This window comes from Erigeron canadensis, chromosome 1 (genome assembly GCF_010389155.1).
Source record: "Erigeron canadensis isolate Cc75 chromosome 1, C_canadensis_v1, whole genome shotgun sequence".
NCBI lineage: Eukaryota > Viridiplantae > Streptophyta > Magnoliopsida > Asterales > Asteraceae > Erigeron > Erigeron canadensis.
In genome coordinates, this window is record NC_057761.1 from 37,950,171 (window position 1) to 37,976,921 (window position 26,751).

The 26,751-nt window shown below is 35.4% G+C and overlaps 3 protein-coding genes across 3 annotated transcripts; all 3 read right to left on the bottom strand.

The window, feature by feature from the left end:
* Window positions 1-639: 639 nt before the first annotated feature.
* Window positions 640-8,114, bottom strand: LOC122582320 (NADH dehydrogenase [ubiquinone] 1 beta subcomplex subunit 7). The gene is made up of 2 exons (XM_043754691.1): window positions 7,666-8,114; window positions 640-836 (listed from the first exon to the last, which is right to left on the bottom strand). The coding sequence occupies exon 1, from the start codon at window positions 7,967-7,969 to the stop codon at window positions 7,703-7,705; it is 267 nt and encodes an 88-aa protein (XP_043610626.1). The 5' UTR covers window positions 7,970-8,114; the 3' UTR covers window positions 640-836; window positions 7,666-7,702.
* LOC122591762 lies at window positions 4,611-5,184 on the bottom strand. The gene is made up of 2 exons (XM_043764008.1): window positions 5,071-5,184; window positions 4,611-4,925 (listed from the first exon to the last, which is right to left on the bottom strand). Exons 1-2 carry the CDS (start codon window positions 5,182-5,184, stop codon window positions 4,611-4,613), a joined length of 429 nt encoding a protein of 142 aa, XP_043619943.1.
* An 875-nt stretch (window positions 8,115-8,989) lies between the features above and the next one.
* On the bottom strand, window positions 8,990-12,742 carry LOC122585074. The gene is made up of 7 exons (XM_043757171.1): window positions 12,347-12,742; window positions 12,098-12,144; window positions 11,471-11,606; window positions 10,715-10,919; window positions 10,218-10,347; window positions 9,376-9,543; window positions 8,990-9,301 (listed from the first exon to the last, which is right to left on the bottom strand). The coding sequence occupies exons 1-7, from the start codon at window positions 12,537-12,539 to the stop codon at window positions 9,152-9,154; spliced, it is 1,029 nt and encodes a 342-aa protein (XP_043613106.1). The 5' UTR covers window positions 12,540-12,742; the 3' UTR covers window positions 8,990-9,151.
* Window positions 12,743-26,751: the final 14,009 nt, after the last annotated feature.

The window sequence follows — 26,751 nt, forward strand, 5'->3', positions numbered from 1 at the left end:
GTATGTATACAGTTTAATCAAATGTACCGCAATTAATGTTTCTAAACCCTTTCTTTAACCTCAAACTGTTAGCCTAGAAAGGTTTAAACCTGATGATGCTCAACAAAATTCATACGTTTGGACCAAAAATGCTTAATTACATTTCCCGTCATATTTTTTTGTTCAAATTTGGAGTTCCTGCTGACAAATTAAGAATAAATGGTTCTTACAAATTATGCTCCAAACAGAAAACTAATAAAAAAAAACTATGAATAACTTAGATACAACTATAAGTTTGAAAAGATAAATGCAAAAATATTAGAGGTAATAGAAGAAAGTTTTTGAAAGAGTATTTAAGATGAATAAAAATAATAATAATAGATAGGTTGAAAAGGACCTTACAATGAATAACCTGTTCCTAGTACTTGTTTTGACTGAAACGTTATAAAAACATGTTAATAACTCATCTATTTTGCAACGTCTACATTTATGAACAAAAATATAGACGTATATAGTTTTCTTTTAACATTTTATTTTCCCATAAACTACGCAGTATTATTAGATGCTTTATTATGACGGACATATTTTCTTAATGCAAACATACCTCTAACGATGAGCACGAAATGACATAAACATCAGTACGTCTCGGTGAATTAGAAATTTAGAATAGCATATTTTAATGCCTCCTTTGCATTACAAAACCCGATTAAGTTGAATAACAAACAAGTAATTATTGTGAAGGATAAAAATGTTTATAAATCCTTTCATACATGGAAACATGACACAAATTTTTGGTTCTCACCAATGACATTAAGCAATCAACAGGAAGTCCACCAAAGTAAGCAGTTTGATCCTCCCTGTCAAAATTGGAACATGTTTTAATATTAGTATTAGTAATTTGTAATCTCTATACGATGAAAAAACCAGACCAAAGAGAACTTCCACATTATGTCCTACTTCCAAACACATGCAAAAGAAAAGAAAAAGGAACCAGCCATGCAAAACAAAATCATTTCAAGTTGATAAATCATTCATCATCAAAAGTGGGAACACAATATATAAAACATAAAGAACAATTCTACAGCTAAGATAAAAAAAGTCTGACAACCTTTAAAAAAATTGAGAGTTACAATTTCCTATAGTATTTACTGCATTAATAGAAATTAACCTTGTAAGGTTGCCTTACAGTTGGAAATAGAGGTCAAGGGTAACCAGAGCTCCTTCTAGAAACAGGCTTTCTACCGGATAGAGGTAAAGATGTCGACATCTCACCTTCCCCATACCCCGTGAAAGACATAATTGGGTAACCATTTTTATTTTATTTTTTTTGTAGAATATAACCTTGTATTCGAAAAAAGGAAGTCAAGGATTTATTTTATGGACTTAAAGCCAGTAATTTTCAAATTCAACACAAATAAACTCTTGTGCTTTTTCTATTAAGTCCTAATGCTTTGGAACCTAATACATTTTATGTATTTGAAAGTAGATTATTCAGAGATACTCATTATTACTAATTATTTACATACAGTAGTCACCTATTTTGCTACAATGTTTGTCATGAAGAAGTTAGTATAAAAGAGAATCTCAACACTAAAAGTATAGATGCCAATACTAGAGGTAGAAATTTTACTAGCTGTTTGCTTGTAAACGTATCGATTCAGTTTGTGGTTTATCTCAAACATGTCAGATTGTTCAATTCTAAAAATTTAGTTAAAGTGCAACTGGTTTAAAGTTATTAAAGTTTAGTTTTGATACATTGATTCACACTTCCTAAAATGATTTACTATTACAATACAATTGTTTATGTAATTATTGTTAACAAGTTCAAAAGCTAAAAGAAATCAAAAGAAAATGAACAGAATGTTTTTGAGGGTCAAAAGGGGGTCATTTTAACTGAGAACCAGTTTCAACCCATTACTCAACACATCCATGTTGCCACCTTCAGATACCATAGAGTATAGCCAATATAAGGGTGTGCATTAGATGTAGCAAAATGATTTAGGCACTTAATAACCTATTCAGCAACATCTATGAAATCGAAGTGCTGGGCAATGGTACAAGGCAATCATAATAGATATTAATTTCAAAACCTAGTTATCTTTAACAGTGGATCAAAAAATGGGTCAAGAAAATTGGAGCTAAAGAGCATATTTAATAGCAAGTCCATCAAGCTAGCTGATAGTTGATTTCTAATTGGGATACAGATAAAAATCTTAACAGATGCATAAACGATCATCTTAATATATTACATAGTACTCGTATAAAAGTTTGAAAAGGTGAAAAACCACCCCCAAATTAAGATATATTAAAATAAGAATACAGCTTGAGAGAAGACAATTAAGTTTTAAACCACTTTTGTAGCTGTTGAAATGGTAAGGGCCCTAAATGGCTAGCCATGCACCATCTTTACTTATCCAACGAAGTGACAAACTCTTGTTTAGTATTACCAAACAAATGCGCACAAAACTATAGCAAAGAAAATTTATAAAGCAATATATCATCCATTCTTAAGAATGGAAAGTCTAATAACACAACACCGACAACGCATATTGTTAACTACACTAGCAGTCGGAACGTCACCAAATGTTAGCAGAAGGTTATCTTTCAGTAAAAGTTTTGTCTCACAAATTCACAAAAAAATTACCTATTTCTATAAAAAAAATCCTTTTGTGTACAAAAAGCTCACGTTTTTTAGGCCTAGGCTCACAAAGAAGGCCCAAAAGCGCATGCTTTCTGTACACCCTGCTCCTTCGATACCGAAAAGCTCTAAGGCTTGCGCCTAGGTGCGCCTCGCGCTTTTTAAAACCAAGGGTATAAGGGAAGATATGTTCATTAAACCACACATGACGAGATATATGAACCTTGTTAGTGGTAGGATCGAAGCATCGATAGCCACGAAAATCAGGTGGGTAGCCAAGAAAGATGCATCGAACCGAACGACTATGTAACTTGTGAGGTTGTGTAGCAGATGTGTTGGGGTAGCATGCACACCCAAATACTCGTAAATGCGAATAATCAGGATGGCGAAGATATAAAGCATAGGTAGGAGTTAAAAAATTCAAACGTTTAGTGGGTAAGATGTTATGGAGATAGGCGGTCGTGTGAAGTGCTTCAACCCAAAATATGGGTGGAAATTGAGCATGGATAAGAAGAGATCGGATAATATCATTTAACCGTCGTATCATGCGTTCAGCTAGTGCATTTTGGGACGAAGTTTGAGGACAAGAAAAGCGAAAAACAAGGTCGTGCTGATGAGCAAAACTTTTAAATGCATGATTATGGAACTCTCCGCCTAAATCACATTGAAAAGTTTTAATGTTTCTGTTGAATTGAGTGGATATGCAATGGTGAAACTTGACAAAAGTGGGAAAAGTTTTAGATTTATATTTAAGTAGATGGACCTATATGTGATGTGAAAAATTGTCTATCAAGACCATGTAGTATTTATAACCGGTTTTGCTGAGGATCGGAGACGTCCAAAGGTCACAATGAATGATATCAAATGGTGCAAAAGTAAATGAATTAGATTGATAAAATGGTAAACGCTTACTATTAGCAAGTTGACAAGAATGACAAAGACTAGACAAATCATCTTTATTACATGAAATATTAAAATGTTTACTAAGAATATCTAAAACATGAGCACCGGGATGTCCAAATCTTTCATGCCATGGTAACATAGGAGTAGTGAGAAAGCAAGCTTGAGGGGGAAGCTGAGGTTAAGTGAGTGGATAAAGGTCTCCAGAGCTATTGTGGTGGGAAAGAATGCGTACCATTTTGAGATCCTTCAAACAAAAACCGAATGGGTCAAATTCAACTGAAAGTCTGAAACATTATTATCGTGTGTAAAAAGTCGAACAGAGATAAGATTTTTAATGACAGAAGGGTTGTAAAGAATATTGGGTAAAATATAAGTGCGATCATGGATAGAATGAAAACCTTTGCCCGAACCAAGAATTGGTAAGGTAGAACCATTACCAACCAAAATTTTACCATTTACAGGAGGGGTAGAATAAGTACTAATGTTACCTTGGTTTGATGTGATATGAGATGCCGCACCTGTACCCATAGTCCACGAGGAATCGGGCTGATTAAACTGCATAGTGGAGAAAGCGGCACTAAGATCAGATGGGCTTAAAGCGTCGAACCCAGGTGGACCAGCAAATAGGGCCAACTGATCAGGGGACATGTGGGCCTGTTGAGCTGAAAATGCTAGTTGATTGCCAAAGTTGACTGCTGGAGCACTTGACCCGCTGGATGCAGGTTGCTGGTTCGGTCGTCAAGGTTGTTGGGTTGGGTAGGGGCATGGAAGAGGAGCCCACCAGGCCCAAGGAGGGTAAGTGGGCTGTTGAGATGGTGAGTAGACAGGCTGTTGAGAAGACCAGGAAGTGTTACTAGGAGTCTGAGGCCGACCACCATTATTCCTGGCCTCCTAGGTTGACCACGTCCCCTACCACGTCTACGACCATAATAAGATGAGCTTTGATTGTTCGAGTTTTGGTTCTATAGTTGCTGATTATCTTGAGGAGTAATAAGAACTGATGAATTTGAATTTTGTCGGCTTTCAATGCGTAGCTTATCATCTTGTAACATGGTTCGAGCCAAGTCCCAATCGGCTTCTTGCTGATGAATCAAAGCAGTGGTATCGTAGTGGTATCGTATTCTGATGGCAACCCGCGGACCAGTTGTAGCACAAGTTGATCATCAGTGACAGAATGATCAACATCCTCAAGTTGATTAGCAAGATCCTTCAACCTTTGGAAGTAGTCTTCAAGAGACGAACAAGCAGCGAGTGTAAGATTACAGACCTTTGTCTCCAAGGCAGCCGCACGAGCTTTCTTGTTGCTAAAATGTTTTTTTTCCAGTTTCACCCAAGCGGCTCTTGCAGTGGTATCTGCTTCAAGTACCCGAACTAGAAAATCATCAGATATGGTACTATAAATCCACTGCAAAACCAGAGCATCAAGCTCTTTCCAATCCGTATAAGCATTAGTATCGGCTGCAGGAGGGTCGGTATCATCAATATGGTTCAAAACTTTATACGCCACAACATGAAGACGAAAAAAGTTTGATCCAGGAAGAATAAGTCACCTTGGTGCCGTCAAGAGTTCGAATCTTAGTCTGGATGTTGGTTACGGAATAAGCAGGGTGTAATGAGGTGGGTTTGTTAGAGGAAGATGATTCTGACTTGTCTTCTATAGACATGATGATCGACAGAAAAAAAAAAAAAAAAAAAAGAAAAGGAAGGGACTTTCAGAACAGAAGCTCTGATACCATAAAAGTGGTTTATGATATTGATCATTGATGATTACAAAGACAGAATTCAACCCTTAGAATAGGGAGAAACCAATGACAACCCTAGCACTATCTTAGGAATGGATTTACATCAATAATCCAAAACAATATATATATATAATATATATATATATATATATATATATCCTAAAGATCTGTGTATATCCATAAGAATCAGATATACATGTAAGTGCTAATAACTTCTACTGAATAAAAGCAAATTGCTTACGGTATCTTATTTGAGGAGTGAGGAAAGAAGTTTTAAATATGCAATACAGGAGTTGCCTACTCAAACTAGTTATTTGATTTTAACTATTTTTGAAATCCTTTAAATAAGCAGAATTGTCAAACACTCAAACCGCTAGCTCATATAACTTTTGAGTTTGATTACACAAAACGTAACCCATCTCCTGGAATGTGTTTTGTTCACAGCTGAATATCAGCAGATTATGATTTCGAAAAGCAAAAGCAGTTGTAACAATCAAAACCAAACACACAACAGTGCATTCAAATCACAAAAAGAATACCTGATTAACACAATATCACTAAAATAGAACCATTAATCGAGATAATCCATCAGTTTCAGCCAACCTAATTCATATTACAGATAACCCTATATGACAAATCTATTTGGACCTACGCTGCCACTAGATGTGACAATTTAGACTCATTTACGTAGTAATGGCAATTTGGGTTGCATTTATTTCATATAGGTCAGATTAATAAATTTGGTTAAAAAAGGATGAGTGAAATGGATTCAAAACTGCATAAAGTCTATTTAAACGCATACAATTCCATAAATCATTTCATTCAAAGATTAAATTATTATCAATAATAATATAGTTTTTGTAATCTGTATCAATAACTTACTTGATAGAAGAAAATCTTGAAATATGGGGTAACAAAGGGTATGTGGGTCAACCTGACCTGCTTCAATTCATACTTTAGAAATCAACTTCAACCTATTACCCAACCCACCCATCTTGCTACCTCTAGATGCTACGCTGGCAAGCATAACAAGTCACAGGTAACTTGTCTCCTAATGACAAATCTAAGATCATAAGAAATACACGGTCTGGGCTAGTTTCACGAACAGAATATGTTTTATAGCGTCTAAAAAACGTTTAAGCAAAGTGGAGCTAAAAATCACAATGTATAGTGGGCACATCAAGTTACTTTGTGACACTTAAATGGCCTGGAGGTGGGAAAAACGCCTAGCAGAACATATAATGGTCAATCCAAATATATAGCATATCCTTATATACTATTATTATTATGTATGGGAGCTGTAATCATGTAGCACATTACTTTTTGTGCAATTGTGCAGTTAACCAAGTGGGTATTTTCGATCTTCCATTGATCTTACTACTCGTATAAAATATTTAAAAAAAACCTTAACTGTAACTTGAGAGAAATGCATTAACTTAAACAACTTGATAGTTGATAACAGGGAAGACTATTTAAACCTACATAAAATTTCACACAACTAATGTAAGTAATGGCCTGCTAGTAGAACAACTGGTTAGGGCCATTAAGGTTTAGCCAAACTTTGTATCACCATACAATGCATCCAATCTATATAGATAAAAGCTTAACCCATCAGCATTACTTATAAGCATTACCAAATAACTAACAACTCTTACTAATCAAATATCCAAAATAGGTACAGACATAAGAAAAAAAATGACTGCGCAAAGATGCCTCTTATCCATTCTTAACATAAAATACTTACAAATGAGTTTTTCAAAATTAAACAGATCATCAGACTTTTAAAAACAAGTAACACGCCCAATTGCATTATCGCTAACATCATATATTGCTCTAATTGTACCTACTCATCCACATGAACGTAAAGTAATGGGCGCTTGGAGCTTTTTATCAAGCTTACTTTTAGTAGCTTCCAATTTTAGGGGGTTGTGAAGGTTTCTAGAGCTAAAGCTTAAATCTTTATAAGCTATAACCAAACTAGGCTTGTTTCTTTTTATCCAACCCCTAAAACCTCGAAAAAAAGACACTTTCCAAACACAGCTTATATTCTTAAAGACTAAAGCTTAAATCTTTATAAGCTACAACCAAACTACGCTTGTTTCTTCCTATCCATCACCAAAAACCTCGAAAAAACTCAAAAAGACCCTTGCCAAACACAATCTAAAAATCCCTAACTAATTCAAAAGGGTTGATTTTCGAGACCTATCGCGTAAGATGTAAATCAAGCTCACCTAACAAAAAGGAATTACACTTATGAAATTAAGTTCTCCTTGGCTCCAACAACTAACTAGAAGCTAAAAATTCCCTAAAAGCGAAACCCCAGATCAAAAAATATAGAATTTAAACTAAATCAGGTAATTGTATCCATAAAATAAAATCTTAATAAGAAGGAAAGAAAAGAACCTAAACCGGGCGAATCGGATCGAATCGACACAAAGCGTCAAGCACCGGCAGTGTTGGGGATGGTGAGGGTTTTGCCCTGCTGTTTAAGTTTTTGCATTTGAATCATTCTTTCCATGACGAGTTCATACTCGCACTTTTCGTAAGTGTGACGCTCGTCGACGCATTTCCATGGCAGAAAGTATTCGGCTTGACGGCATTTGTTTAAGGGGATGAGCAAGTGGGCGCATTGATCACGGTATGCTAATGGGACTTTTGATTCGTTCATTTCTTGCTGTGTTGCTATCATTGGTTTTGATGATTCCATTCTTCCTCCTGCTAATAATCTGATTTTATTTGATTAGGGTTTGTTTATTTTTGTAAAAGGAGGTTTTGGGGATGAAGACAATGTGTCTCTAGTGTGTGTTTATTGTTTTTTTTCTTTTTCCTTGCTGTTTTTTTAAGAAATGGTCCACTGAAATGTTGACTATTACACAGGTCTTGTTAATCAACTCTCCTTCATCAGTTATAAACTGATTTTTAACTACCTTCAATGCCTCGTTATCTAACCACTTATTATATCAAAAACAAAATAAACAAAAAACAAAAACAAACTTGCGGTTTTGAGAGGGGACCCTCACCTCGTCGCTGGCTCATCGGTTAACTGACGAATCAAATCGATTTCGCCAAGCGATGAGACGATTCCCTATGGCGTCAGTTTAGTGAGGTTAAGCGACGAACAAACCAACAAAACTGTTATGAGTCCTCTTATCTAGTTTTCATTATCTAGATAACCCTTATGTCATTTACATGTCTATAAGATCGTTATATAACATGACGTATGAACTTATTCTTTTATTTTATTTCCTCATTTGACTTTTCTCGGTACTATTATCTTCTTGTTAGATGAGTAATTTGGAGGCGAGGTATACAATACCAAGTCTTGTTAAAAACGACGAGCATGGTACCCGCGCAATGTTGTTGCAGTAGTGGGGAAAGCGGTCTGTTTTATTAAGGATTTTGGGTAGTTCCGTAAAGGAAAAAAAAATAAAAAAATCCAAGGGCAAATAAGATATTTCAAAGACAGAAATATTTAAGAAATATTTAAGAGGGGGGAGATTACAGAGAAGATGCAATTTATTAAGGAGTAGAGATTATAGAGAAGATGCAATCCAAGAAGATGAGATGTAGATAATTATATATTTACCTAACAGTAGAGTGACTCTTTTGATAAAAACCTCCGGTATAAGTGACATGATGGAGTCTTCTACAATGGAATAAATATTTATTCAATTAAATTAGGACATACCTTGACCTATAATTGTGAGAACTACAAATAGAATAGCTGTGTCAACAAAAACTTGATAACTTTATAACAAAAAGAAATGAAAATTGAAAAATGATCGACATTTTGTTAATAAAATACTCTATCAAACCCCAAATATGATTGAATTTGGTAACGAAACGATGCTAAAATTACAAAACCGATTATCATTATCCTTTCAGACTTTCACTTCTTTGATTTCGTATCATGAACCAAAGCTTTGATGCCAAGGCGAGGTTTGGTCATGATGAGCTTTTGTGGAAGAACTGAAACAGCAACCACAGGTGACCCTTTGGGTAGCCCAGAGATAGGTAGAAGCTCTATAAGAACAGTGAGCTGCAATTTTTAATTGCTTTTGGTCAGCACAGATGTTAAAGCAAAAAGGATTAAAAAAAAAAAAAAACTTGTACCTCTGGACATTTCAGATCAACAACTGAATCCGAGACAATGTTTTTCACAGCAGAAGCCACAACCTCAAAGCATCTGCTACGATCAAGCAATGCCACTTGATTTAAATCGCCATTTGCGCCTTTTAGTTCTGTCTCCTCAATTCCTCTTCTGTTGTATCCTATTGCAAACTACAACATTATTTTATCAGTTGATCAAACATAACCCGAATTTTCATGACCTTAACTGCTTCCAGGGTTCGCTGTCTTGTTCTTTACAACAGAAAAGATTGCATCTTTCCATGTCACCAAGACTTCTTAACTTAAACACTGACTTCGGGCCACATTAAACCAAAAACACAATGAACACTCGAATCTCGACTTTCTAAACTTAATACCAAAAGACAAAATCCACAAAAACAGTTGGTAATGCCAACAGCAGCTTCCATTTGTATGTAAATAGTGATACATTTATCTCTCAAAGTCAAGATGTACTATTTTATTGGCATGGGTAAGTGATGCAGCTAATCTAAAAAAAGGTAATTGGATGGAAACCCCTTGATCCCATGTACCATTTGGTACCCACTAATCCCCCAGCCAGGCTAGTGTCCAGGTGATTCTCAACCACTTAATAATCCCCTGATTATCTCAAGTTTGCCTTTGGCAAGACTCGAACCCAAGACCTCCCTTGGAAAGTGGCGACTGGTGGCCATTGGGCTATTACCCAATGGTTCGATGCAGCTAATCTATGAAGCAAGTTATTCAATTGTTTCAGCAAAAATTGACAAACATTAAAGGAAAAAATTTGCAACAATTGTTGCCCTTGGGACAAGATGCAAATAGTATTAAAAACATTATAGTTGTACCTTTATAGGTCGAGCAAGTTCCTTTCCTTCATTTTTCATGAAGTCGGCAACAAGCTTTGATACAAGAGCGCACAGCTCTTTTTCTTGCAAAACACAAGTGGTTTGGATAGGTAGAATCCTATGGCACCAACTGCAACAAAAGAAATATCACTAGAGGGTACTTAACAAAATCACTAACATTTGTACTACCTCTGTGGACAACAAGCACACTAGAAAGCAAATATGACACATTGTGTACGAGTTCTCATATATTAAACGTATAAGTGGCTAAGCTTAACCTAAAAATCGAACAGAAAATGGAAACTAGCAGTAAAATAGAGATAAGAATTTTAAAGTTTAAACTCCATGATTGTCTCCATTAACTTAATAATCATTCTATCACAAGAATTTTTCTTGGTAAGTAAAAAAAAAAGATATATTATCTTGTCATGGAAAAGCTAGATGTTCACAGAAATGCTTATGCTATAAGAGAACAACTACACCATTAAAACACTTACAGTGGTGCTTTCGAACTTCCAAATTCCAAAGACTGCATGATGTTTGATACTATGTCCACCACGTTAGGACAATGGTCATGCGAAAATGTAAGGAGAATTAAACCACTCCTTGTCAGCTTAACCAACGAAAGAGGGTCAGCTCTCGTAGCAATTGCATCTTGTTTTGAAGAGTATATACAAGAATCTTCTGAAACCTCTGAAGCACCTGAAACCACAAAATCTATTTAGACAATAACCACATATTTGTGAAAATCAAAAGGTATTGACTTTATCGATACTTGTTTGGCATAATGAGAGATCTGATATGCCAGGCTTAACTGATAACTGGGATAAAAAGTTCAGGAGTCTTAACGTAAACACTAGAGACGTCAAGACTCAAGATGGGCGGGTTGGTTGAAACAAGTCATTTTTAGTACGGATTGAAAGAGGTGGGGATGGGTTGATCCCTACATACTTTTCTTATTCATGTTTCTTCACTTTTCTATAAATTACTAAAGCATTAATTACGATCCCAAGTCATTTGAAATCTCTAAATATTTGAATAAAACTAGTTAGTAAGTTGTACGCATTATACTTACCCTTAGGCTGATTTCAACCCTTTCTTTTAGCTACACTTTTTATTTACACCCATGTGACCAGATTGAACAACATCCCCAATCAACCACTGATAGTAACTACATCGAAATTGCGACTTTCAACGAATAATGGAAATATAGAAATAATCTAAACCAGTATATATGAGTTAAAAGAAATTACCATTGTTATTATCCAGATTCTTCTTTTCTATAACACCAGTACACTCCTTTTTTTCGCTCACATCTACTTTCCTTCTCTTTGGAACAACATTTTCAGGGTCTTTCTCTCCTTCAGAGCTGCACATATTTGTAAGATACTGCACAGAATAAACGGTGACCACTTTTAGAGCATATCGACAGAGACTTGTGCATCATTGAACATCTTCATCAATGTAAAGAGAAGAGTATAAATGCCAAATTAGATATGGCATTTGAGACATAAGAATCTCACAAACCTTGCATTCTTAATATTAATCGTGTATACCTAACACTACTAATGCTAGCTCAAAACTGTTAATTTAGTTAGACAGTCAACTTCCCACATAACTATATTTATAGTTATAATATTATAATTAAATACCAAACTCCTCAATATTCGAATCACAACCAAGGTGGCTTAGCGGCAGTCGTCCTAATGTCCTTACAAGAGGTCTCAAGTTCAAAACTCCCATGGTAAAGAGTTTGAAAACATTCAAAGTGGTATGTCCGAGTCAAAGACTCGCCCTGGGTAACCCGAACAGGAAAAACCTCCCCTGTTTAAATTCATTGATATCCGGTCGAAAAATATCTAAGATAATATACAACACACCTTATCAAGCATGGACATGGCTTCTTTTGTGGCACTCTTCTCCCTCTCTAAAAAAAAAAAATCAACTTCCATAATCAGTGACATTACTCGAAAAACTAGCATATCCCTAAAGATTAACACATAACTAGCAATAATGTACCATAATCTAACAACAAACATCATGGGTCTTGAAAAAGCTACAATCTTTACAATCTTGACATATACATATAGAATTATAGATATAGAGAAAAAGGGGAGGAGGGTACAAACTGATGGGGCAAGTAATGAGGAACCCGGAGAACGATCGATGAACGAAAGAAGCCGGAGCTTTGTAATCGTAACGAGGGATGCTAATTACAGCTGAATGTTGCTCCCATGGCTTCATTTCTGCAGCTACTTGTATTAAGTTATTATCTTCAACTTTGTTGTTATTATTATCTGTTGTTACTTGTGATTCGGCCATGGCAGATCGATGATGGGTTTTTTTATGGGGCTGTTAATGGAAGTACATACAGAGAAACAAGGGTTTTACATAAACCCCCCAACAACCGAACAACCTGCTCTGAGAAAGAAAAGAAAATTTGATGAAATAGCAATACGGGTCGGGCGGGTTTGGTGTGTCAGGGTCGGGTTGCCTACTTTTTCTGTTTAAAGAGAAAACGAATACTCAACAATCATGGAAAATATATGATAACGTTGCTTTCGGCCTTTAAGTATTTATAAAAAGATCCATCTAAATTGCAAATCATAGCATGGGTTTAATATAATCATATATTGTATTGTATATATATATAATTACTATTACTATATCTATATCTATATCTATATATTTATATATACATACAAAAATAATAGTTATCCTGACTTTTTAAAGTCATTCACCTCAAATTAAAATTATCTCTAAAGTCATCCACCTCAAATTAAAATTATCTCTAAACATGCCACATAGGATTTATCCTACGTGACACCTCCATATTTTTTTTCACACTAATAGATTTTCATTAAAAAATATAATATAATTATACATATATTTTAAATATGACATATAAAAAAAGCATATATATATAATTTATATTTATATAAATCAAACATATATAAAAAATCACGACTAATCTTGCATGACATTTTTTAACTTTTTTATTTTAATTATAAACACTTCATAATTCATGACTCATAATCCATGATATTTTATTACCTTTTCTAATATTATTAGGTTATACACGACCAAACAATTTTGTTGTTTCTCCTTCGTTCTCTTGGCCAAAACCTTAACCAAAATTGGTTATTCTATCCACAAAAAATGTCTATTTTATAATGATAATAGTAGTTATTTTGAGTTTTACGAATGAATTTCTTGATTGGTGGAGATAAAATACTTTATTTCCTAATTGTGTTTAGGATTATTTTTTCCCGTCACTACATAAGGTTTTTTCTTCATCTTTTTAGCATAACTGAAAGCAAAAACTATAATGATTTCTCTTATTTATCTTATTAGTTTTTTACTTATTCGTATTGTATTTATGTGTATTTTATATGACTAAATTTTTGTCATGCTTAGTTTTTTTACTTTATATATATTATTTCGTTTGATGAATATATAGATATCATTCTACATTATCGATTTACGTTTGATTTGTTGATGATATCAAAATATCTTAGGTTTAATGTTGGTGTATAATCACTATAGTAGGTTTAGTGACTATGATATCGACATGTCAAAAAAGACAAAAGATGACCAGAGTAATCCAGGAATTAACCATTAACTATAACATAATCAATTTCAACATAATAAGTTTATAGAATAGCTATTTATTAATGCATAAAATAACTTTTTTAACTAGCCGCGCATCGCGCGGGGTAAAATATCTAGTACTATATATATATATTAAAGGGCATGACTATGAATAGTGTCATGCCCTTTAATTTTCCGCCACATGTCACCACTCATTGCTCACCACGTGTCACCGGATCAATGGTTGATTTTACATCCCGTATTACTATTCGGATTTGTCATATCAGGTCCCGTTTTTTCTTTTTTTGTGATTAGTAACTCGCCTACGTGGTAAGTTGCTATTCGTTGATGTCACACCCCGTACCATTATTTGGACTTTGCTAAATCGCATCCGTCTATAATTTTCTACTATGGGTTACTTTTTGATTTATTCTTGACACTATTTTTCTTTTGATTCATCTGAACTTTTGTGGGACACCCGTACCACTATTTGCATTTTGCTACATTGGACACGGTTAAATTCTCAACTAATATATTAAGGTTTTTGCTATATCATATCCCATTTTGGTTTCCATTAAGAATTACTTTATGAGTTATTATACACTTTCAAATAAACATATTATATTTAATTAATAAGTGGTAGAAAGTTCAATACAAATACACCAAAATAACGTAACCATTTCAATAAGACAACTGAGACTCCGCAACGCGGGGTCCAAGTTTTTTCTAGTATATCATTAAAGGTGCGAGTTATGAACAGTGGTCTTTTGTCTTTTAATATAAATACTTGAAACAGCAAATACATAATTAAATTGTGAGATGGCTTAGTAATTGAAGCTTTAGTCTTTGGGAGAGAGGGCTTAGGTTTGAGGAGTTTTTTTTTCCAAACTAGTGTAGTGAAAAAAATTATTTACCAAATTAGTATAGTTTTAAAAATATTTACCATTTTGGGTTGGAACTTAAGTTAACAATTTTTTTCATTAAGTTTAAAACTAATTTAACATTACTTTACCCGTTATAGTGTTGTTATTCAACTTTTATAAAAATAACAATAACAGTAATTGGTTTTCTTACAACTTATACGCATGTAATGATTGTCATTTTTTTTTTTTATGTATTTTGGAAAAAAAAACAATTGAAACTTTTGGTCATAATGAACTGAATAATTTTTTTTTTTAAATTTATAAATTTAACGATTGAACTGAATAATTTTGTAATGAGATTCAAAAACATTATCAGAATTACATATTTACAAATACATAAATATGAGTAACACTTACACTTTTGGTTAAAAAGGAAATGAATTATCTGGACTTTTGGTTAAAATGAAATGAATAATCTGGTAATCGGATTCAAGATCCGACTTTCAAATACCGCTACAAAATTTTAATTTTTAGAAAACCATTTATTATTAAAATTGGCTAAATGGGTCGGCATGGGTAATTCTCAAGATCTTATGCAAAGTTTATGTTTTATGATTCAGTGTCTAAAATATAACTACAAAGTCATCTTATTTTGTTAACAAATCAAATTCTAAAAAAGATATTTTAAGAGTTTACTTATTAGTTATAAAAAATATAATAAAATATAATGTAAGATGTTTGACAAAGATTATAAAAAGATAATATAAAAATAATAGTTTGTGAAAAAGATTATTTAGAGAGTTTACTCATTAGTTATTTTCAGTATTTTTAAATTTTAAAGTTTTAATCAATTTCTTATAATAAAATATAATGTAAGATGATTGGTGGAAGTTATAAAAAAATAAATGTTTGTAAAAATTTAATGTATAATGATGTAATACCATAATACTATATAATGTTAAATGAAATTTTAAACCAAAATGGTAAATATTTTTAAAAACATACTAATTTGGTAAATAAAATTTTCCATTACACTATTTTGGAAAAAAACTTTAGGTTTGAGCCTCCCCAACCCAAATAATTTTTTTTAGGTTTAAATGTATTATATTAAGATTTGCAATTTGCCCCCTCAACTTTTAATTTTCCTCTTTTTTTTTGCCCCTTTTTTTTTCCATTTGATTTATATTACCTCTAAATTTATATGGTATATGTTTTTTTTTAACAATTTTTAATGCGAGTACTATATATCTTATTCAAATGTTATATATTTTTGTTTTTATCTTCTTTTTTTCAATATATATTCCTTTGTATTTTTCATAAGTTTGTTTTTTAAACCTTTTTTACATGTAACATTTGATCCTTTTATAACCTTTTCATTTCGTTTGCGTATTCCCTTTTGTTTTCTTTTGTGTTTTTTTTATTATATTTTTTGGTTTCAGTATATATATTTTTATATATTTTTTTCTTTACTATTTGGTTTTGAAAAACTATTTTAATTACTGTTATTTTTTGAATTTTTGGTTTGAACCAGAAGTTGTAGAATTTTATAAAGATGGTAATATGCAATTAAATACACACTTAGACAATGAACCAATTTTCTTAAACGCTAAAGACATATATCTAAATAACACAAACACTTCAAACGCTAATGCCACTCGTTGCTAATGCCACCTGTTGGGTGGCAACCGAACTTACTAGTTTTGAATAAGGGGAAAATCATTTGCACCATCTGTTTGGAAGATCCGAATTGCGGCCCTCCAAAATTAAGGGGGATTTTATTATTTGTTTCATCATATGGGAAAATTCAGGGGATGTTGAGGTAGCAATGTACTAGTTTAGAATATTCTCTTTGAATATTTAGTTATATACTGTTAGCTTTATATTTAGTAGTGTTCGTTTTGTAATTAAGTAATTATGTTGTCCTTTGAGTCTATTATGATTAGATAAGGGTTTTATCATGTAATTTCTTATGTACTTACTTGTAATTATGAAGGGGGTTTAAGTGCAATTTATGTGGCTATATAAACCCCCACATGTAATGAAAAACTAACCTTTTGCACCATATATTAATTCTAGTTCTAATACCTACTTTCAAGGTTCAGAGGTCTCCACAACCATTCGTCTGTCATTTGTTCTTGACTTGTATGAAACTTTTAAGCAAGAAAAAGGTGAATCTCTTGAAAGTGCCTATGACCGTTTCTGCAATGTCATCAATGATCTGAGAAAGGAAAAAGTCAAGAAAACACAAATGGAACTAAACTTGCCTAGAAGATGTTTGGCAAACCTTTGGTACTCAGATCAACACCCAGTCAGATTTTCACAAACTTGATATCCACAGTTTGTATGAAAAGTTAAAGTTGAACGCAAGACAAGTGATGAAACAACAACAATCAAAGGCTCCTGAGATTTCTAGCACAGACCCACTTGCGTTAATTGCAGAAAGAAAGTCTTATCGTTCCACCAACATTTCCATTGATGAAAAGCACTCTGATGAAGAACCATTTGTTGACAGTGATCCAGATTTGGATGATACTGAGAAACAAATGTCTCGTGATTTGGCATACTTCACCCAATCTTTCAAACGCAAGTACTTCAAACGCCGACCAACAAACAATCAACTCCGCACTTCATCTGTGTCTTCATATGCTTGAAGTCCCAATGCTCCAAAGTTTGAATCCAATGACAACTCTGCTCATACCAACAACAAGAAGATTGAGAATCCAAGAAAATATGAGAAGAAGGTTTCTGATACAAAGCCCGAGTCAAAGAAATGCTATAACTGCGGTGCTTCTGGTCACTTTGCCATTCACTGTCCAAAGCCCACTCTGAAGAACAAAGAATATTATCAGAATAAGCTGATGCTTGTCAAAACAACAAGAGTGTGGTATGGCTCTTCTTGCTGAGAATGAACAATGGCTCCATTTGACTGATGAAGAGACCGGAGAGTTGAAGGCGAATGTCTGCTTCATGACAAAGATTAAAAAGTCCAAGGCTCTTGATGAAGGATCTATCAGCTCAGAGACAGAGGATGACGAGGTAAATTCTAATCTCCATTCTAATATTCCTCTTTTTGAAATCACTCGTTTACTATCTGAATGTGATAAAACTGTTGCTCAGAACAACTCTTTAACATTAGACATCTCTTTGTTAAATGAAGTTTTGAATGAAAAAGACAATCTTTTAAAGGATTTTCAACTTCAACTTGAAAAACTTCAAACGGATTTTGATGTTCTTCAGAAAACAAAAGACTCAGTTTCTTTCACTCCTTCATCTGAATTACTTCTTGAAAAACAAAACCTTGAATTAAAAGTTCATGAGCTAACTCAAATGGTTAAAGAAGCACAAATTGCCAAATCTAATGAGTTTTTCCGTGCTGACGCATTGTCTGAGGATCTGGTTATCTTGCAACAAAGACTTCTCGAAACCAAACTTACACTCAAAGAGTTTGAAGATAAAATCTCTGATTTAAATTATGCTTGTAGTATCAAAGACTCTTTAAACCAAAAACTTGAAAGTAAAATCAATGAATTAAACGAACAAATCAAATTTTACCAAGTCAAGGTCTACAAACTTGATCAGTCAAACAAGCAAATTTTTCTACATAAACCTAGAGATTTTGATTCTAACTTTACTCAAGGGTTGGGTTTTGAGAAACCCAAAAATCTTCTCACTGGCAGAACTGAAGTCCCCTCACTATACGATGCTGATCTTATGAGATATGGCCTAACAATTCAATATGTTCGACCAAGTTATGGTGATTTTGAGACTGATGAGCATCTATCCAAAGGTTGTAGAATTAACTTGAATTATGATCAAATCAATGATTCTATCGATCTTTTCAATCCTCCACTTCATTCTAAAAACTTTCCAAAATCTATCATCATTGAGGAAATTGATGAAAAGTCTGCGGATAACAAAGTTGCTATCATTTCGAGTACTCAAACACCCAAGGTCGACATTCCTGTTCCTAAACCAGCTCCAACAAGACCTTATATTCCTCAAGTAGTTTTAGAAAACCAAGTGGCCGATTTGAAACAAACCATTTTGGAACTACAACGTGTGATAGATGCTCTGGTGTCTCAAGGTCATTGTAACTCCAGAATGCATGACAATCCTCCTACCTCTTCTGATTATTCTTCTGACTGTACTGATCCTAATTGCCCTGTCTGTGATGTGCTGAAAACCTCTTCTACTTTCTCTTCTACAATCAAATCTGTTTGTGAACTGGTTGATGTACCTTTAGCAACTGATAGTGATTATGATCCCCTATCTGATGTGGATAGTCCCACAACATCTCGAAGTGTATCCATCCAAACTGACCATGATGAGATCAATGACCCATTTTCAGATGTTGGTATCCCCATTGAGACTCGTAGCATTGCCATCCAAACTGACAATGACAATGACTACAATGAATGCTACAGTGAGACCATTGATCCTTTGGTTGAGTTTGAGTCTGAGAAGACGGTTAATCAAACTGCTTCATTTGATCATTTCTTTCCAAATAATGATGAATCAGTCAAGTTTACTGAAGAAACTCAAGCCTTTTTCAGTGAACTTGATACCTTAACAAAGAAATTTGAAAATGAAAGAGATAAACGATTGACATTGCTTTTAGATTTCAACAAACTTAAAATGGAAATGGAGTATAAAAACATTATACTCCAAGCTTTTGTTAACAATAACTTTGAAAAAGCTCTCAGTTTGCTCAAAACATGCAACTTTCCAATAAAGCAAAATGTTGTAACTATACCAATGTCTTCAAGTTCTTCAAACTCAACCAAAGCTTCTCCTTCCCCTTTTATACCAATAATCACAACCGCTAACAAGTTCTGTCCTTCTACCTCTGTTGTTCCCACTATAAACTTGGAATCAAAGTCTACGTCTAAATCAGTCAAAATGGATTGTTCGACCTTACCAAATCTGATTAACTTTCTTGAGGAAGATCTTGTTTTCGATCCAGTTTTTGAAAAACATTTTGAACAAACAACAGAAAAGGTTCTTTCTTCCAAACAAGATCAACTTTCTGTCTCAAAAACAAAGCAATCTCCTGTTTCAAAACAAGGTACACAAAAATATCGGAAAATTTTTCAAAAGAAAGAAGTTTCTTCAACTGGTAAATCTTCAAAACCAAAGAACAACAATTCTCCTTCTGTTGTTAAAGATTCCAAGTTTGTTAAACCTTCCACTAAGACCACTCTAAAGTCTCCATTACATAGATCACCTCTGAAAGGCAAGAATTTCTCTCATCAAAGACCTAAGGCTCCACTTGATCATTCTACTTCTACCCAACCTAAGTATCATAAGTACTCTAGCTTCTCTAAGGAATCATTTGTCATCCCTAAATGCACTTTGACAGTTGTTAGAGATGAGACCTTAGGATCAGCTAGATACCATGATCAATATGGTTGGTTTACAACTACTTCGAAGAAACCCGTTAGAAAAACACCTGTAGCTACTTCACATAAGAAAACCCCTACTAATAACAAACATTTTCAAATGGGATTTTTATTTGTCAAAACAAATACATTCAGGATATGTTGAAAAAGTTTGAAATGCTTAATTGTCAACCAATTGGTACACCAATGGAAGCCAGAACTAAAATTCATGCTGACCCCAATGGTAAACCCTTTGACCAAAAACTGTATCGAAGCATGATTGGCTCATTAATGTACCTAACTGCCAGTTGTCCCGATATTATGTTCTCCACTTGCATGTGTGCAAGATTCCAAGCAGCCCCTATGGATAGTCATGCTCAGGCTGTAAAGCGCATCCTTCGGTATCTTAAGGGCACCATGAATCTTGGTTTATGGTATCCAAAAGATACCGGATTTGAACTAACAGCTTACTCAGATGCAGATCATGCAGGTTGCAAACTTGATAGGAAAAGCACTTCTGGTAGTGTACAGTTCTTGGGAGATAAACTGGTCGGATGGTCTTCCAAGAAACAAAATTGTGTTTCCACTTCAACCGCAGAGGCGGAGTACGTCGCAGCTGCTAGTTGTTGTTCACAAGTTCTGTGGATGAAAACACAACTATCTGACTTTGGCTTGAACTATGATTGGATTCCCATATACTGTGATTCCAAAAGTGCTATTGCTATTTCATGCAATCCAGTTCAACATAGCCGGACAAAGCATATCGATGTGAGGTATCATTTTATCAAGGATCATGTGGAGAAAGGTAACATCGAACTATATTTTGTCCCGACTGACTACCAGCTTGCTGACCTTTTCACTAAACCTTTGGACGAACAAAGATTTTATCTATTGAAAACCAAGCTGGGTATGTTGAACTTAGATACTTAACTGCTTATGTGCCGTTCATTCTAAACTTATTTTGCTTGTCAAACATTTGATGTATACTTCTATGCTCTTACGTGCAATGTTTGAGGGGGAGAAAAAGGGTAGAATGCATGAATTTAGGGGGAGTTAACTATTTTCTTTCTTGACTGCATGCTTCTGTCTAGGGGGAGTTTGTATTCTGGTGCATAGTTTGTTCTATTTTTCTGTTTACCATCCTCATAGAAACTTTTCCAAAATCAATTTGGCTTGCAAAGTTTTTCACAATAAAAAAAAAAACCCGGGTTTCATATAAATACCGGATTTCGAACCAATACTGGGTTTCAAAAAACCGGTAGTCAAATCCGGTATTGACCGCTATAAATACCGGACTTCGGCCCCCAATAAAAACTTTCCAAATTTTCTCTAAGTTTTTTCTTTCCTTCACTAAAACCGGCATTCCCTCAAAAACCGGCATTCTTACCGGCTTTCCTTCAAACTTTGTACCAAAACCTTTTGAATACCGGCATTTGTTCTTCCTTTCTCGAAAACCGGCTTTCAGGTATTTCTACTTTTAATAATATTAATACCGGTTTTCAACCCAAAAACCGGCTTTCCCATAATACTGTGCCAATACCAGGTTTCTTTCTCAAAAACCGGTATTTCCATTTTTTACATGCTTTAATACCGGTTTTCACTTACAAAATCTTGGAATTTGTAAATTTTCCCTTTCAGGTCTAATTACGTATCATTTTCGTGTGCCCTTTCTTGTCTTATCCACATATTCGGGTATCTTATTTCATTTCCATTTTTGTCTTCATGATCAATTGCCATTTATTTGTATTATCTATCATATTTGAACTGCTTACTTTTGTGTTGTATGTGTATGTTTACCTGGTTATCCTCTGTCATGCTTACATAATATGCTTTCACAAAATAAGCAAGTGCATCGATCTCAAGTTTTCACTTGATTTCTTGATGCTTTGCAAAAAACTGGCACTTTTTCCTACCAGTATTAGTTCTTGAAAACACACTTTTCCTAAAGGGACACTCTGTCCAATTTTTCTCTCAACAAAAATACAAAACCTTCAATAAATTACACAATTCATAAAACATTGAATTTTTCTTCAAGATTTTCCATATAAATTTGTGCTTCCTTAATATTTCGTGTTTATGAACAATCTAATGTTCAAGAACCTTGGTTGGACTCACAAACAGCTGTTGCCTTATTCTCCTGTGCTTTTACCAACATTTAATTATACTCCAATTTTCCCTAAGAAGTAAGGTATCGAACGCCTTGTTGTACTACCTTTACATCTTTTGTGAAAACCGGTGTATAATCAACTGTGATTTCTTATACTCTTTCAAAACTTATCATACATCGGGTTTTCCTTAGAAGCAAGGCATCGAACGCCTTGATGTACTGCCTTCGCATCTTCTATAAAACCAGTTGTATGATCTGTTTCTTTAATTTCTTTGTTACTACATATCTGAGTACTAATAGTTATCTTACACTGTTTTTCCACAAGAAGTGAGATATAGAACGCCTTGCTGTACTATCTTTACATCTTTTGTGAAAAACGGTGTACGATTCAATTTTCTCTTTAAAATAAATTAACCTTGGAAACAATGTTTCATATTCGCATACTTGTCAATCGCAGAATGGATTTCCTCGTTGATGGTGCCACTGTAAATATGCCAAACAATCTGCAATTGATGCTACCATTCTCCTGCCAACATGGCATTATCCCGGTTGTGATCGCACATCATCCACTACATCGTGCTTTCACCATTACTGCTTCAGAAATCGAAGAACAATTACTGTTTGAGCTATGGCGCACGATCCAATATGTACCGGGACGTGGCAGAGCTGTATCTTTCTTTAAGTTCTCTCTGCTCACAACTAATGGAGACCAACAAGAGTTCACCTTCAATCTTGAAGAATTCAGGCAAATTCTCCAGTTCTCTACTGCTGATTCAAGGGAAGGCTTAACTAATTTCATCGAATTTCCTCCTATGATTGAAATCTTGAAGAGAGTTCAGGAGTTGGGATACGATGGCAACATCTCAGCTCTAAAAGATGTCAAGAAGAAGAACTTTCATCCATTATGGCACACTTTATGTTCCATCATCAACAACTGCTTCACTCCCTCAAGGAAAGGACAAGACGACTTCACAAAGGCCACCATCACATATCTGTTTGGCATCGCATTTGATCTTCATATTGATTTTGCTGCTGTGGCCTTTGATCATCTTCGTCTTCAAGTAAATGGGAAGTTTACTGCTAATAAGAAATACATTGCGTTTATTCGTTTTCTATCTGTTATCTTTCAGCATTTCATCACTAACAACAACAACATCCAAAGATTCCCCAATTCACAACGCATCGCTATATCAAGCTTCCGATCGGTTTATGCAAACGATCGTCTTTCTCATCTTCCATTCATGCCGATCCCTGAATCTCTTTTGAGCCGGGAGCTACAAGATGATCCTGACCTAAGGATCTACAGAGTGTATATAGACGGGCGTATGGCCGCTCAACACCGAGTTGTGCCTTCCCCACGCCTGCATAGGTCGCCTAGTGAGGGTCCTGTGTCAAGAAAAAGAAAAGAGGGGTTTGTTGACGCTTCGGCACCTGGCACTTCCGCTCCATCTCAATTAATCGACATTCCTTCTCAGTCTCAATCAAAGAAACAGAAAACTCACCACCGCGCCAAATCAATAAGGAAATCAAAGTCAAAATCTCGTTCTGTTTCCTTCACTGCTCCTTCTCCTCTAATTCCATCTTCTTCTTCATCATCATCATCATCTGCTGATCGCCCTCCAATTCCAAAAATCACTCTAAAGGTCAGGACTCCTCTCAATCCAATTCTTGAGGATGTCCCAGAATTTGTTCCTTCCACACGTCGTGACGATTCTCAAGGTTCTAATCCTTTTAACGACGTTGTGTTCAACATTCCGGAGAGACAAGGCGGTCCTGAGGGAGGAGTTGAAAAACAAAGTGGAGAGGATGTGAGGTATGGGTTAGGTACAGGGCAAAAAGAAAACGATGGCCCTCCGACAGTTGAAACAACTAGCCGGGATGCCACCAATAGGTTAGAAGCCGAGGACTCCCCACCCTCGCATGATTCACCTTCCCGCCACTCTGGGTTCTCTCTACAGGATCCAGTTTCATCACTGCACAGGCACCAGCCACGCCCACTATCAATTCCTCATTCGGAGGATGTCGATATTGAAGTCGCGGAGACTCTTGCCTCTCTCCCACGTTCATTTGCTCACACTATCGAGTCTAGATCGCCACTAAGATCACTTGTTTATGAGCACACACATTCTTTGAATGTTGCAACAGCAGACCGAGAGACGGTGATTCCACCTTCTCAAGGAATGTCTGGAAGTCCTGCTCATGTTAATATGACAGGCGCTGGGGATACATTTCCCAGTTCAACGGGCAATCTTGGAGAACCCGGAAGTCCCACCATCCGGAACATTGTGTCCGACACTTGTGTTGGGCCAAGAAGTTCTGAAACAACCAATGTAGAGCTTTTGCTTCATAAATCATTGGGAAGTCCTGATGGCCAACACCATTCAGGCCACACTGTAAACCCAACGGAGCCTACAGTTGTGCAAACGACATCTACGTCGGTCACTCCTGCTCTTACAACCCAACCGCCACCAACCGCAGTGCTCCGTCCTACTCTTGATAAAGGAAAAGCCCCTGCCAATTCTCAATCCTCTTCTTCTACTTCTAGTCCTCCTCCAAATCCAGACGGCATTCGGCTTAAAGCTAATCCTGCAGAAAGACAACTCTTCCAAGAACTAGAAGCCGTTGGACTTCTTCCTCATTCTAATCCTCAACCATCACCATAACATTCTTCACCTTCCGTTTCATCCTCACAACACAACCATTCTCCTCATCACTCAACTCCACATATTAATGCATCAATTCGCTCCAACGTCAATTCTCTATATAACGATCTATATGCTGCTCTTCTTTCTCTAGACACTCAAGCCAATTCTTTCGATAAAGCCATTCTTGCAACTCTTCAAGCCCGTTTTGACCATCAACAACAACTCTTGCTTCTACAACAACAAGCCGAACAAGAAAAGTTTCTTGCTGACGCTCAACTTGAGGCAGCAATGAAACGAATTGCTGAATTAGAAGATTCTTGCAAAGCCGCTACAGTCGTCCATCATAGACGTGATGACCCTGATGATCAGGATCAACACGAGGGGGAGAACAGAGAAGATGCGACGACTGAAGTAAGGGCCGGTGCTGAAACAGATATTATTGGAAGCAATGAAGTTGGTGGAGATGAAACACAAACAAGAGATGCCCCTCATGATGATGAAGTTATGAGTGAAAATGTTGATAACACTAAGGTTGTGAATGTTGTTGAAAATGAAGAATTTGATGATCTTTTTATCGATGGCAACGATGTTGATCCTAATGATGATAATGACTCTTCGGATAATGATGATCTTCCTCCCCCCAGCTTTGACAATTATGCCTCTGTTCCTCAACCAAATCCAAATCTCAGTCACTTAAACCTTTACTAACTCATTCACCATCTCAACCATCCTCGTTTTCAAAACACCACCGCTGCTCCCCATGTTCAAATCAATGAAGGAGGATTTAAACCTAATGAAAGAAGCAGAATAGATTATCTTGCAATCCTTTTTCAATTATTCCGCCTAACAAGATTCTTGGAAGAAAAGGCCTCACAAATCTTCTCAAGTCAAGATGAACTCAAAAAGATCGATATTGATGAATTAAGAGCTAGAAGGGCCTATGATCTTGAGAATCAACGTGCTAAATACTTAAAAAACTTGATTGAGGCCAAAAGTAAAAAGGTGAACAAAGAATGGAAGAAACAGTTTAAATTGAAGATTGTTGATGTGGATAGCATTCATTTCAAAGAATGGCGCGAACCGGGATTTGCTAGACCACCTGGGCTAATTTGGTTGATTGTTAAAAGGGAAGATGGTCCGAAGTATGTGATTACAGAAGCTCGTTTCAATTTACTGTCTGCTGAAGATCTCATCTTTCTTCTCCATTACTTCGCCCGAAAGCTTCTCCAGCCAGATCCAGAGAATCAAGAGGCCTATTATGCAATAAAGAGATATATGGATAGTCTTATACTCAGTCAAACCCAAAGAGACTTCTAATTGGGCATCGAAAAGAGAAGGAAGAAAGTGAACCTCACCATTCCCAACCAAAGAATAAGGGGCATAAATCTTGATAATTTTCATATCGGGGCTGTATTTGATAACCCAAGAGGAGTTGTATTCGTCAGTGATCAGGGGCATAAGATTTTCATCCGACTCGACGAGCTATACAAGTATTCTGATGGGACACTCAAACAATGCTTAAGAGTTATTGAAAGTTTACAAGAATTTGAAGAGTCGGACAAAGAAAAGAAAAGACTACTGAATGTGATTAAAAAGTTCAAATCAAGGCTCGAGCATAGAGAAAGATCAAGAACCATCATTGCAGCAAGGCTTCCAAATGAACAAACTGGCGTCATTCATGTACCTGAAGGATCTTGGGTAATGTATTCACCAAACAATAAGCCTGGTCTGCATAACATGCCTCCTGTCAACTTCGCCGACAACATCATTGAACCACCCAACAGGCCTGCTGATCCAAGATATCATTTCATACCAAGAAAGTACTGGAAGGAAGCCAAAAGCCAATATGAGAAGAGAGCGTTCAAGTCTCAAACCTTCTTCAAAGACAAACCCGAATCATCAACAAAGAAGAGAAATAGACGTCAAAGGAAAAAGAAGAAAGCTCCACGA

Coding starts and splice junctions, on each gene's coding strand:
- LOC122591762 (XM_043764008.1), bottom strand. CDS start 5,184: ATGTCTATAGAAGACAAGTCAGAATCATCTTCCTCTAACAAACCCACC. Junction 4,926..5,070: donor GAACTCTTGACGGCACCAAG/GTGACTTATTCT, acceptor CTGGTTTTGCAG/TGGATTTATAGTACCATATC.
- LOC122582320 (XM_043754691.1), bottom strand. CDS start 7,969: ATGGAATCATCAAAACCAATGATAGCAACACAGCAAGAAATGAACGAA.
- LOC122585074 (XM_043757171.1), bottom strand. CDS start 12,539: ATGGCCGAATCACAAGTAACAACAGATAATAATAACAACAAAGTTGAA. Junction 12,145..12,346: donor CCTCATTACTTGCCCCATCA/GTTTGTACCCTC, acceptor TTTTTTTTTTAG/AGAGGGAGAAGAGTGCCACA. Junction 10,920..11,470: donor GAATCTGGATAATAACAATG/GTAATTTCTTTT, acceptor TTGTGGTTTCAG/GTGCTTCAGAGGTTTCAGAA.